This window comes from Hippocampus zosterae, chromosome 15 (genome assembly GCF_025434085.1).
Source record: "Hippocampus zosterae strain Florida chromosome 15, ASM2543408v3, whole genome shotgun sequence".
NCBI lineage: Eukaryota > Metazoa > Chordata > Actinopteri > Syngnathiformes > Syngnathidae > Hippocampus > Hippocampus zosterae.
This window is the reverse complement of record NC_067465.1, coordinates 6,837,740-6,850,538: the sequence shown is the minus strand read 5'-3', so window position 1 is coordinate 6,850,538 and position 12,799 is coordinate 6,837,740. Positions and strand designations below refer to the sequence as shown.

The window sequence follows — 12,799 nt, the reverse complement described above, 5'->3', positions numbered from 1 at the left end:
GAAGAGTTGACGGACAAACGTGGTCCAAACAAAGATAGTGGAGAGTCTGCGCTTTGGATGACTCACCTACGAGTTATGCGGCAGAAAGTTCCTGGCGCCGTTCCCAAAAAGTCACGTTATTTGGGCGTGAGGGCTCCAGACAAACAGGGCTGGAGGGCGGCCAAACAGGATGAAAGCTGCGCAGAGCCGGGTCACAAGTGATGAAAGTCACGGAGGCCTGTTTGTGTTTGCGTGTGCGTGTTGTGTACGTGTTTGGATGTTGGGGTGGCGGCCTATTAAGCCTGGCTTGTCAGGGGTTATAAATTTGATCCCAGCAGGTTGCACTGCAGCTTCCTCCTCACCCGGATCTTGTAAGTCTGCTCCATTTTCAGTATCGTGTCTCATCAGAATGAGCAAATTTGGAATTTGTTAGAAATTCTTCTCTTACCTTACGCCTTATAACTCGTTTCTTTCCTCTCTCGTAGCTGAAGTCCTCTTTCTACTCGCGTCGTCTTCAGACCTCTTTGGAGTCAAACGCGCCGGTAAATGATCCTCCACATCTCATTGCTTTGACTCCACATTCATTCTTGAAATGATGATTCCAAACGATGAAAAAAAAAAAGATGATCATCGTCCCATGATTTTCATCCATTTGATTTGTCATTGTAAAAAAAAAAAAAAAAACCTGCGCGAAGGATGTTTTTTTGGGGGGAGGGAGGGATGTCCTCATCCTCATCCTCATTTTTACAGCGCAACCATGGGGGACGCAGAGATGTCAGTGTACGGCACAGCCGCCCCGTACCTGCGGAAGTCGGACAAGGAGCGCATGGAGGCTTCCACTCGTCTCTTCGACATAAAGAAGGAATGTTTCGTCCCCGATGCGGTGGAAGAATTTGTGAAGGCTTCCATCACAAGTCGAGATGGGGACAGCGTCACTGTGCAAACGCAAAATGGAAAGGTCAGTGACAGAAAGTACAGGATGGGATCAATGGCAATGCCGACTGAATCGTTCTGGTGAGACGGCGATACACGAAAGCTAAATGTGCATGAAATACCCGGCGTGCGCCGATGTTTTGCCTTTGTGGTTCGCGGGACGTTTCTTCGTTGGCCTAAAAGCAGCAAGGAGGACAGATTCAAGTTGGACTTTCAAAATAAAGTGGATTTTGCTCATAGTCCAAGTACCATTCGCGACAATTTTGATTGTAAACTCAAAACTCGATTTAAAAACAACCCCAAAAAAATAATCATTGGTCGACAGTTCAACGGCAATGCTGCACTCATGTTCCGTAGACGGTGACCGTCAAAGATTCCCAGATTCTGCAACAGAACCCTCCAAAATTTGACAAGATTGAAGACATGGCGATGTTGACTTTTCTCCATGAGCCGGCTGTGCTGTTTAACCTCAAAGAGCGTTACGCGGCATGGATGATCTACGTGAGTACAACCGCAGTCGAAACGAGTTCAATTTGCCATTGTCAATACAAACAAGTGATGAGGACACAAAGGAAGTTGAGATACAAGTATTCCCAAACGAAAGCGCTTGGGTCAACCCTCACTCTGACGCCGCTCACCTTTCAACCTTTCATGGCTGGGCGGAGCTTTTTGGTGACATTTTTTTTTTCACCCTCTTTTGACAGTGCACTGTTTTCTGCTTCCTAGTTGGCCAAAGAACTGTCGTTGTCAATGTCCACAGTCTGCGCACCACATCTCTACCCAGCTTGCCAAATTAACGTTTGCAAGAAAAACAGGTTGTGAGCTTTGGTTTCATTCTGCAGTATACTATTGTATCATTGTAAAAAAGAAATAAAGCCGACTGAAACTGCGGTGACTCAAAGTTCAACAATGTACCTTTCTACATGATGGCAAAATGACAATGTGATTTAGGTTATTGTGCCCCCTGCTGTTACATTTGAGGGTTGCATTGAGTGTCAGGGAGTGGGCCATGTTAATCAGGGGGTGATGTGGGTTTTAGGGAAGAGACGAAAGCGTGAGGTGCACATGGCAACAGCTTCGATTTCTTTTCATGACTCCTCATTTTTGCTTATCGCGGCTTCTTATGGGCACGTAACCCCCTGCGGCTAACGAAATGTGATTTCCACTGTTTTTTTTTTTTTCTCTCCTTGTGACAGACCTACTCGGGGCTGTTCTGCGTCACGGTCAATCCCTACAAGTGGCTGCCGGTCTACAACCAAGAGGTGGTTGCTGCCTACAGGGGAAAGAAGAGGAGCGAAGCTCCTCCTCACATCTTCTCCATTTCTGACAACGCCTACCAGTACATGCTGGCAGGTAGCAACTGTCAATCAATCTTAAGGCAAAACTCAGTTTGAGCAAATTTTAAGACTAACAACGTGACTTTATTTTATTTTATTTTTTGTGGTAGATCGTGAAAATCAGTCCATTTTGATCACGTAAGTACTTCACTCATTTTTCTGTCCATTTTGACTCAATGCAGGAGCGATATCAAGACATCCGCCCTTGAATTGCTCAGTTCTGAGTGACGCTCTGAGAGAGAAAGATATATTTGGGTCGCTGATGGCGTAGTGGTACACTGGCCTGACTTGGGACTTGACCCGAAGTCAGCGGGGAGAGGTTCCCGCAACTCCCCATGACCCTCTTCAGGATAAGCGCTGTTGAAAATGGACAGATGGAGGAGGAAGAAGGGGGCGGGGATATGACCCTCGCACATTGAACACATCTTGTTGAATAAATACCTCCTGAAAATCCACGAGTAGTCAACCGGAACTGAGAACTATCAGCTTGTATTTCCCAATTATGTGCGCGGTGAATTTCCAAGACGAGTTGCGCGTTGACTGACAACTCACTTTGTGATTACAGCGGAGAATCTGGTGCCGGAAAGACTGTTAATACAAAGCGTGTCATCCAGTATTTTGCAAGCATTGCGGCTGGAAGTGTGAAGAAAGATCCCAATGCCAAAGACAAGGTACACCAATGATGATGCGATGCAGGTTCGCGACGTTTGCTAAACAGACATGATTAACATGGTACATCGGACAATGCGGTGTTCGTTAGCCCGGGGAAGTCGACTGTAGGCGTTCGACACGTGGACAAAATTATCATTCAAAAATAAGAACAGGAATGAGGGATACAAATGTAATGAAAATCTGACGCTGCTTTTGAATTGTGGTTCCCTTCAAATCGAAAAACTTATGAACAACAATAACGGTATCCCAAGAAAAGAATTTTACCAGAGGGACATGGGGGAGTGGGGGGGGGGGGTCCTGTAATTAGCAATCACTGGAGTCTTTCAACTTGTCATCAGTCATCCTCTTCAGAGTAGTCGATGTGCCGGGAACAGTAAACACATTCGCCATGGACCCGACAAATCCAAGGAGAGAGTTATTTCGGAAAATGAGGAAGAAAATGATCAACAGGTCCGTTCAAAACAACAAGACCACCTCCAAGCAGCTTGTGATTGCGATTGCACATTTTTAGCGAGAAATGCAAAATGCCAATGATATGTGGCCCAACAGAATGAGTTTGAAAATCAAACTCACGAAAGGGAGCGGCGACAATAAAGATGGCGGCCTTCATATTTTGGGGCAATGGCCGCAATCCAGCAATTTTTGGAACTCTTTATACGCCGTGTGGTTATTTTGACCCACTCTTGATGAGCAAGGTTTGGTTTGTTTGGTTTTTTTGAACAGGGGTGTGTAGACTTTTTCAACCACTGTTGAGAGAAAGATAGAAGGTGTCTTTTTTCCAGCAAAGCTAATATTTCTTTCCAACAGGGCACCCTGGAGGATCAAATCATCCAGGCTAACCCCGCCCTGGAGGCTTTTGGAAATGCCAAAACCATTCGGAATGACAACTCTTCGAGATTTGTAAGTTGACATTTACGGTTGTTTCAACACATTGCCGCAATATCCCATTGGATGTCGAGAGGTCTTCACGAGGCCCAACTCCATCCGCCAGGGCAAATTCATCCGGATTCACTTTGACACCCGAGGAAAGTTGGCTTCTGCTGATATTGAAACATGTAAGAAGAAAACGCCTGCTCGGTCAGACGCATTTTGCTCGGGTGCCACCTCTCACGAATGTCCATTTAGCCAAAGGCATCACAATCTCCCTTTCGACCCGGCAGACCTTCTGGAAAAATCTCGAGTCACTTTCCAGCTGAAGGCCGAGCGAGATTACCACATCTTTTACCAGATTCTGTCCAACAAGAAGCCAGAAATTCTGGGTGAGTTTTGCGAGCGGGCCGATCGGTGTGTTCTTTTCTTGCACCCTGGTCGCCAGCCGTCTTAACGCTTGTGCCCTTGCCTCGCGCTCCTTCTCATTCAGAGATGCTGCTGATCACGAACAATCCTTACGACTACGCCTTCATCTCACAGGGGGAAACACAAGTGGCCTCCATAGACGATGCAGACGAACTGATGGCGACAGATGTCGGGCTTTGATTTTTTCGAATTTATTTATTTGGTTTAAACTCAAGGATGTCGACTTTACATTGTATAAATAGTGACCCGTCATGAAATGATTGTGCAATCTTCTTTTTGACAGAACGCATTTGACGTGTTGGGCTTCACACAAGAGGAAAAGAACTCTGTGTACAAGTTGACCGGCGCCATCATGCACTACGGCAACATGAAGTTTAAACAGAGGCAGCGGGAGGAGCAGGCAGAGGCCGACGGCACCGAAGGTCGGAGCCGTCCTGCGTTAAATCGGCTTCATCTCACTGCGCAAGTAAAGGTAGTTTGGTTTCATTTCGTTTTCGTCTTCAGATGCTGACAAATCAGCTTACCTGATGGGCCTGAACTCTGCTGACCTGGTCAAGGGTCTCTGTCATCCGAGAGTGAAAGTGGGGAACGAGTGGGTCACCAAGGGACAAAATGTTGCCCAGGTGAGAAAGGGAGAAATCCAACTTCTTCTGCCGTGTGCTTTTTTTCCCCGAATTGAGCTTGTTCTGACTCCGCATTGTCAAAGCTGTTTATCGTTGATGATTGTTGCCGTCTTGAAGGTGTACTATGCTGTCGGAGCTCTCTCCAAAGCCGTTTATGAGAAGATGTTTCTGTGGATGGTGGTCAGAATCAACCAGTCATTGGAGACCAAGCAACCTCGCCAGTACTTCATTGGCGTTCTGGATATCGCTGGATTTGAGATCTTTGATGTGAGCTCTGTCTGGTAGTGCTTGAGACGAGACGACATTCAGTTCGTTTGTGTTCAATGAACACGATGAAGACGCGGGTGAGGAAATTCACGTCCATCCGCTTTCCGTTTCAGTTCAACACCTTCGAGCAGCTGTGCATCAACTTCACCAATGAAAAACTGCAACAGTTTTTCAACCATCACATGTTTGTGCTGGAGCAGGAGGAGTACAAGAAGGAGGGCATCGAATGGACTTTCATCGACTTTGGCATGGACTTGCAGGCCTGCATTGACCTGATTGAAAAGGTGAGAGACACTTTCTGGGAGAGGCTGCGACTGATCAGACGCGAACAACTCCAATGTAATGCTCCCTCCCCCTCAGCCCATGGGCATCATGTCCATCCTTGAAGAGGAGTGCATGTTCCCCAAAGCCAGCGACGCCACCTTTAAAGCCAAGCTTTACGACAACCACTTGGGAAAATCCGGCAACTTCCAGAAACCCAGAATCGTCAAAGGGAAACCGGAGGCCCACTTTGCCCTGATGCACTACGCCGGGACTGTTGATTACAACATCAACAACTGGCTGGTGAAGAACAAGGATCCCCTGAACGAGACCGTCGTTGGACTTTACCAGAAGTCGAATCTCAAACTATTGTCGATACTCTTTGCAAATTACGCTGGAGCAGATTCAGGTACCAGTGAGTGGATTTTTGAATTGATCAAACCAGAACGTTCTGTTATCAGGTTCTACTTTGCTCTGAACAGCTCTGGAAGCTGGTGAAGGCAAGAAGGAGAAGAAGAGAAAGGGTTCATCTTTCCAGACTGTTTCTGCCCTTCACAGGGTAATTTTTTTTCTTTTTGTTTAGGTCTCACTTTGGTCCTTAATCATCGTTCGACATGAAAACCACTCATGGTTATAATCCATCACAACTTCATCCACATGAACAGGAGAATCTGAACAAGCTGATGACCAACCTGAGGTCTACTCACCCCCACTTTGTGCGCTGCATCATCCCCAACGAGACCAAGACTCCCGGAGCCATGGAAAACCCGTTGGTGATGCACCAGCTGCGCTGTAACGGCGTGCTGGAAGGCATCCGAATCTGCAGAAAGGGCTTCCCCAACAGGATCCTCTACGGAGATTTCAAACAGAGGTAGAAAGACACCATACACATGCTGTATTTTTATACCCAAACATGGACTCACATTTTTTTTTCTTGAACTATGAGTTGTAAAATAGATCTAGGTAGGTCTAGATTATTCATTCAGATGATGACTGTTGGATTATCTTTGGTAAAATGTGCTTGGTCAGAATTTATGGTTGCCGGTGTTGCATTTACATCAACAATTCGGATGTGAGATGCGTAGGGAAGGAAAGTAAGAGCTTCATCTGCAAAATGATTCATCCAGAAAAGAAGCAGGTGAAGGTCTGTAATATATTACCCTTAAGACACTACCATACAGTGTTTCAACGATCAGAACAGAGGCTAAAATACAAATGCAGATGTGATATTTTTTTGCGGCAGAACGGTGGCCAAATGGACAGAACATCCAGATCACCGTTGTGGCCGCGAGGTTCATATTCGTGATATATATCACAATGGAGTGGTCTAGTTTTCCGCAAAATCAATTGGTGATGAATGCTTATGACTAAAATGGACCTCATTTGATCACCCGAGGTATCGCATTTTGAATCCCGCTGCCATCCCGGAGGGACAGTTCATTGACAGCAGGAAGGGAGCCGAGAAGCTCCTTGCTTCACTGGATATTGATCACAACCAATACAAGTTCGGTCATACGAAGGTGCTGCTTCTCGTCCTTCTGGTTCTGAAGGATCATGAAACATGATTTCTCTGCGTCAAGCGGAAATAACATGAATGCCCGTTCTGATACCGACAGGTGTTCTTTAAAGCCGGACTGCTAGGCCTACTTGAGGAAATGAGAGATGAGCGTCTCTCCAAAATCATCACTGCCATCCAAGCCAGATCTCGCGGTCTTTTGTCTCGTATTGAGTACCAGAAGATGGTGGAGCGCAGGTCTCTTCACCGTTTGCACAGTCGACACGATAAATATAATTTATGTGCATCCAACCATATGTATAGAAAATATCAAAGTGTTTTATTTCACATAGTATTAACTCTGCTTCAATTCAGGGATGCCCTCTTAGTGATCCAGTGGAATATCCGGTCGTTCATGGGGGTGAAAAATTGGCCATGGATGAAGCTGTATTTCAAGATCAAACCACTTTTGAGATCTGCAGAAGCAGAAAAGGAAATGGCCAACATGAAGGAAGAATTCCTGAAGTTGAAAGAAGCTTACGCCAAGTCTGAGGCGCGAAGAAAGGAATTGGAGGAGAAAATGGTTTCTCTTCTCCAAGAGAAGAATGACCTGCAGCTTCAAGTTCAAGCAGTGAGTCCCACAAAGGTAGCATAGGAAGCATTCCTGAAGGTTGTTGCTCATGAACAATTATCACCTGGCAGGAGCAAGATAATCTTTGCGACGCTGAGGAAAGATGCGAGGGGCTGATCAAAAACAAAATCCAAATGGAAGCAAAAGCCAAAGAGTTAACTGAACGACTGGAGGACGAGGAGGAGATGAATGCTGAACTAACAGCAAAGAAGAGGAAGCTGGAGGACGAGTGCTCTGAGCTGAAGAAGGACATTGACGACTTGGAGTTAACTCTGGCTAAAGTGGAGAAGGAGAAACACGCCACGGAAAACAAGGTGTGACGACTGCTTGATTCCTGTTATGTCCTCGTTCGTGAATAGGAATGAACACCACACTTCTTGATGAATTGTCACGATGATTCCAGGTCAAGAACCTGGTCGAAGAAATGGCAGCTTTGGAGGAAATCATTGCCAAGCTGACCAAGGAGAAGAAGGCCTTGCAAGAAGCTCATCAGCAAACGCTGGATGACCTTCAGAGTGAAGAAGACAAAGTCAACACTCTGACCAAGGCCAAGTCAAAACTCGAGCAGCAAGTGGATGACGTATGTCTTTCAAATTTTGTTATTTTATATTTGTGACTCTGTAGGTATCAATGTCTTGTTCTTCTAGCTTGAAGGGTCTCTTGAGCAAGAGAAGAAGGTTCGAATGGACCTTGAGAGAGCAAAGCGGAAGCTCGAGGGAGACTTAAAGTTGACCCAAGAAACTCTTATGGACCTGGAAAATGACAAACAGCAATTGGATGACCGTTTGAAAAAGTAGACATCTATTTGGCTGATCGACGTAATCAAGAAGGAGCCTTAATAATAATCCTGTTTATGTTTCAGGAAAGACTTTGAAATTAGTCAGCTGAATGGGAAAATTGAAGATGAGCAAGCCATAATAATGCAGCTGCAGAAGAAGCTGAAAGAGCTACAGGTAAAAAAAAAATCACAGACATAAAAAAAGAAGGATTGAAATCGACTGCTAAATCTTTCACTGTTGGCAGGCCCGCGTGGAGGAGCTGGAGGAAGAGCTGGAGGCAGAACGAGCCGCCCGGGCCAAGGTTGAAAAGCAGAGAGCGGACTTGGCCAGGGAGCTGGAGGAGATCAGCGAGAGGCTGGAGGAGGCCGGCGGAGCAACGTCGGCCCAGATCGAGATGAACAAGAAGAGGGAGGCCGAGTTCCAGAAACTCCGCAGAGACCTGGAAGAGGCCACTCTGCAGCACGAAGCCACGGCGGCCACGCTGAGAAAGAAACAAGCCGACAGCGTTGCTGACCTGGGTGAGCAGATTGACAACTTGCAAAGAGTCAAGCAGAAACTGGAGAAGGAGAAGAGCGAACTCAGGCTGGAACTGGACGACGTCGTCTCCAACATGGAACACATTGTCAAGTCCAAGGTCAAGTCGTGTTTCCACAGTAACAGAGCCGATGGCATGTTTATTGAACGTTGGGATTTGCAATCTTGAACATAGGATACACCGAGTAGAAAAAAAAAATTGTCAGATGACTGTTGTTTGCACTTTTTTGGGGGGGGGGGCACTGAATGAACAGCTAAAAACAACGATTGTGTCCTGCGGTACTGCATGTTCTTCTTCCAGGTTTATTTGGAGAAGACGAACAGAACTTTGGAGGATCAAATGAATGAATACAGGAATAAGTGTGACGAACATCAAAGATCCCTGAATGACTTTAGTGCGCAGAAAGCGAAGCTTCAAGCTGAGAACGGTCAGTCAAGCTATACGGGAAAAGATGGAACTTGTTGAATACGCAATGAAGAAATGCAATCACCTTTTCCAGATGAGTATTTCAGACAGCTCGAGGAGAAAGAAGCTCTCATTTCCCAGCTGACAAGAGGAAAGAATTCTTACAACCAGCAACTGGAAGATCTGAAACGACAACTGGAGGAAGAAATAAAGGTTAGAGTAGATCACATTTCAATCATGTCGCTGTGTGTCTCGGAAGGAACCCAAATGAAACGGTCGACTCATTTTAGGCCAAGAACGCCTTAGCCCACGCCGTGCAGTCCTCTCGCCACGACTGCGACCTGCTCAGAGAGCAGTACGAGGAGGAGCAGGAGGCCAAGGCCGAACTGCAGCGCGGCATGTCCAAAGCCAACTCGGAGGTGGCTCAGTGGAGGACCAAGTATGAAACCGATGCCATCCAGAGGACCGAAGAGCTGGAGGAGGCAAAGTAAGCTCAAGACACCAAATACATCACTTGAACATGCCCCAGCAACTCCAAAACTGCCAGCAACGTTTTCCCACCACATCGATTATAAAACAATCAACATGAATATGCAGGAAGAAGCTGGCCCAGCGTCTGCAGGATGCCGAGGAGGCAGTGGAAGCAACGAATGCGAAATGTTCCTCTCTGGAGAAGACCAAACACAGACTGCAAAATGAGATCGAAGACCTCATGGTGGACGTGGAGAGGTCCAACGCCGCTGCCGCTGCTCTGGACAAGAAGCAAAGAAACTTTGACAAGGTCAGGATCGATCATGCCACTATCGGTTTAATGCTGCTTAATTAGGGCCAATAAAATGGTGGAATTTCGTATCTTATGATGAGGAGATTTAAACATTGGCAATGAAAAGTATGTGAACCTCTGAGGCTTGCACACAATTTAGATTTCTGTGTAAGGTCACAAAATCGACAAAAAGCCTGATTCAACTTTGAAAATCAAACCGCATTTTGCAACCCGTTTATCCGGCAATCCGCGTCATTCCAGATGGGGTTTCGTACTTTTTCTAGCAACCGTATGCATCGATTGCAATTCTTGAATTTCAGCGTTACATCTGAATTCTCAGGTGCTGTCCGAGTGGAAACAGAAGTATGAGGAGTCTCAGTGTGAGCTGGAGGGCTCCCAGAAAGACACCCGAAGTTTGAGCACTGAGCTTTTCAAGTTAAAGAATTCCTATGAAGAGTGCCTCGATCAACTCGAAACCGTCAAGCGAGAGAACAAGAATTTACAGGGTAACGGAGTGAACTGACGTGATTGACTTGATGACAGATGGCATTTCCCGGAGTGATGACGTGACCAATTCATTGTCGATATTTCCCAAAACATAGAGGAGATCTCTGACCTCACTGAGCAACTTAGTGAGGGAGGAAAGGCTATTCATGAGCTGGAGAAAATTCGGAAACAGCTGGAGCAAGAAAAGGGTGAAATTCAGTCCGGTCTTGAGGAAGCCGAGGTACAAGAGCATCCAAACTTTCGTGGGTTTGTGGTGATTCAACAAATCGGCATCCATTGCAGGCCTCCTTGGAGCACGAGGAGGGCAAGATTCTGAGAGCCCAGCTTGAGTTCAACCAGATCAAGGCGGAGATGGAACGCAAGCTGGCCGAGAAGGACGAGGAGATGGAGCAGTGCAAGAGGAACCTGCAGAGGACCATCGACACCCTGCAGGGTTCTCTGGAAGCCGAGTGTCGGAGCAGGAACGAGGCCCTTCGTTTGAAGAAGAAGATGGAGGGAGACCTCAACGAAATGGAGATTCAGCTCAGTCAGGCCAACAGGCAGGCGGCTGAGGCCCAGAAGCAACTCAAATCTGTTCACGCGCATCTCAAGGTAATCGACAGAAAAGATATCGCTATCGATACAACATCCTGTGGATTACAGTCCGGTTCCTCAAAATCATATGGTTTGATGTCATCATATGAAGGACTGCCAACTTCAGCTGGACGACTCCGTCCGTGCCAACGACGATCTCAAAGAGAACATCGCCATTGTGGAGAGACGTAACAGCCTCATGCAGGCCGAGCTGGAGGAACTGAGGGCCGCTCTCGAGCAAACCGAAAGGAGTCGCAAACTTGCTGAGCAGGAGTTGCTGGATGTCACGGAGAGGGTGCAGCTACTGCACTCGCAGGTGAATGACCACTATTATTGCACAGCCCAAGCGCAGAGGGGTTTACAAAAATGCCTCTTAAAGTGGACATCACAAGTGGTTGGCGCAGTAAAATCAAATGCCTTCTCCTATTTAGAACACTGCTCTGATAAACCAAAAGAAAAAACTGGAGGCAGACACTTCCCAGCTTCAGACAGAAGTCGAAGACGCTGTCCAGGAATGCAGGAACGCTGAGGAGAAGGCCAAGAAGGCCATCACAGATGCCGCCATGATGGCGGAGGAGCTGAAGAAAGAGCAGGACACGAGCGCCCACCTGGAGCGAATGAAGAAGAACATGGAGCAGACCATCAAAGACCTGCAGCACCGTCTGGATGAAGCGGAACAAATCGCAATGAAAGGAGGGAAGAAACAAATGCAGAAACTGGAGGCCAGGGTAAGCGTATGTCTTCATGTCTTAATGGCAATGAATGAGGAGCTGCAAATGACTGAAAAATGATTGGCTGACTTTTCGCAACGTTATTGCAACCAAATTGTGTTGTTTTGTGTAGTTTTGGTATGTTTTCCATGTTTTTTGTTCTCGGTTAGGTTAAGGAGCTGGAGAGTGAGGTGGAATTGGAACAAAAGAGGAGCAGTGAAGCTGTGAAGGGAGTGCGCAAATATGAACGCCGTATCAAGGAACTCACCTATCAGGTTTGATGCTTGAGGCACTTATCTTAACCGCGGACACACTCCCTTTCGAACCGAGGTAAACGCTGCTCTGATTTTGACAGACGGAGGAAGACCGCAAAAATCTTGCCCGTCTCCAAGATTTGGTCGACAAGCTGCAACTGAAAGTCAAAGCCTACAAGAGATCTACTGAGGAGGCTGTATGTGTGAACCCATTCGAAGCAAACACGGTCTCCTTTCCCCACCCCCATGACTGTCTATTCTCCGATGCCATTTAAAACAGGAGGAACAGGCTAACGTTCATCTGGGCAAGTTCCGGAAGCTTCAGCATGAACTGGACGAGGCCGAAGAACGTGCTGACGTTGCGGAGTCCCAGGTCAACAAGCTGCGCGCCAAGAGCCGTGACACCGGCTCTAAGGTTGGAACATGATGCGCCCCGGCCGCCGATACGCCACCTGACCTTGACATAGCCGCGTTTAATCTCCATGCTGCTTTGAAACGGAGGCATTACTACCTGTACAAGCCCTTCCATTTCACCACCTCAGATGATTGTCGCCAACTGTTCATTTTATTGCTTACTGGCACATTAACCTGAAGCTCTAAAGGCTGTTTCTTTTGTCCCCCATCCCCAACCCTCCCAGCTGCAACAGAAAGGCTTTGAGGAGGAGTGACGTTTGGAGTCTCCAGAAATATCTTTGGTTTCCCGTGTGAAGTAGATCCCCCTCAACCATCACGATTCACCGATAGCTGGAGTGTCTAATAAAAGCTCATCAAGCATTGCA

The 12,799-nt window shown here is 46.9% G+C and overlaps 1 protein-coding gene across 1 annotated transcript; it reads left to right on the top strand.

Annotated features, from left to right (window-relative positions):
* Positions 1-470: 470 nt before the first annotated feature.
* Positions 471-12,799, top strand: LOC127616237 (myosin-7-like). Its single transcript, XM_052087706.1, has 38 exons — positions 471-521; positions 730-937; positions 1,270-1,413; positions 2,109-2,265; positions 2,360-2,387; positions 2,815-2,920; positions 3,729-3,821; positions 3,913-3,976; positions 4,082-4,180; positions 4,282-4,385; positions 4,501-4,639; positions 4,722-4,840; positions 4,958-5,107; positions 5,221-5,391; positions 5,468-5,777; positions 5,851-5,927; positions 6,034-6,239; positions 6,765-6,888; positions 6,985-7,121; positions 7,239-7,494; positions 7,566-7,808; positions 7,898-8,074; positions 8,142-8,287; positions 8,357-8,447; positions 8,518-8,907; positions 9,109-9,235; positions 9,308-9,426; positions 9,504-9,700; positions 9,811-9,994; positions 10,317-10,482; positions 10,579-10,703; positions 10,766-11,074; positions 11,169-11,372; positions 11,488-11,784; positions 11,937-12,041; positions 12,122-12,217; positions 12,301-12,435; positions 12,659-12,799. The coding sequence occupies exons 2-38, from the start codon at positions 737-739 to the stop codon at positions 12,686-12,688; spliced, it is 5,826 nt and encodes a 1,941-aa protein (XP_051943666.1). The 5' UTR covers positions 471-521; positions 730-736; the 3' UTR covers positions 12,689-12,799.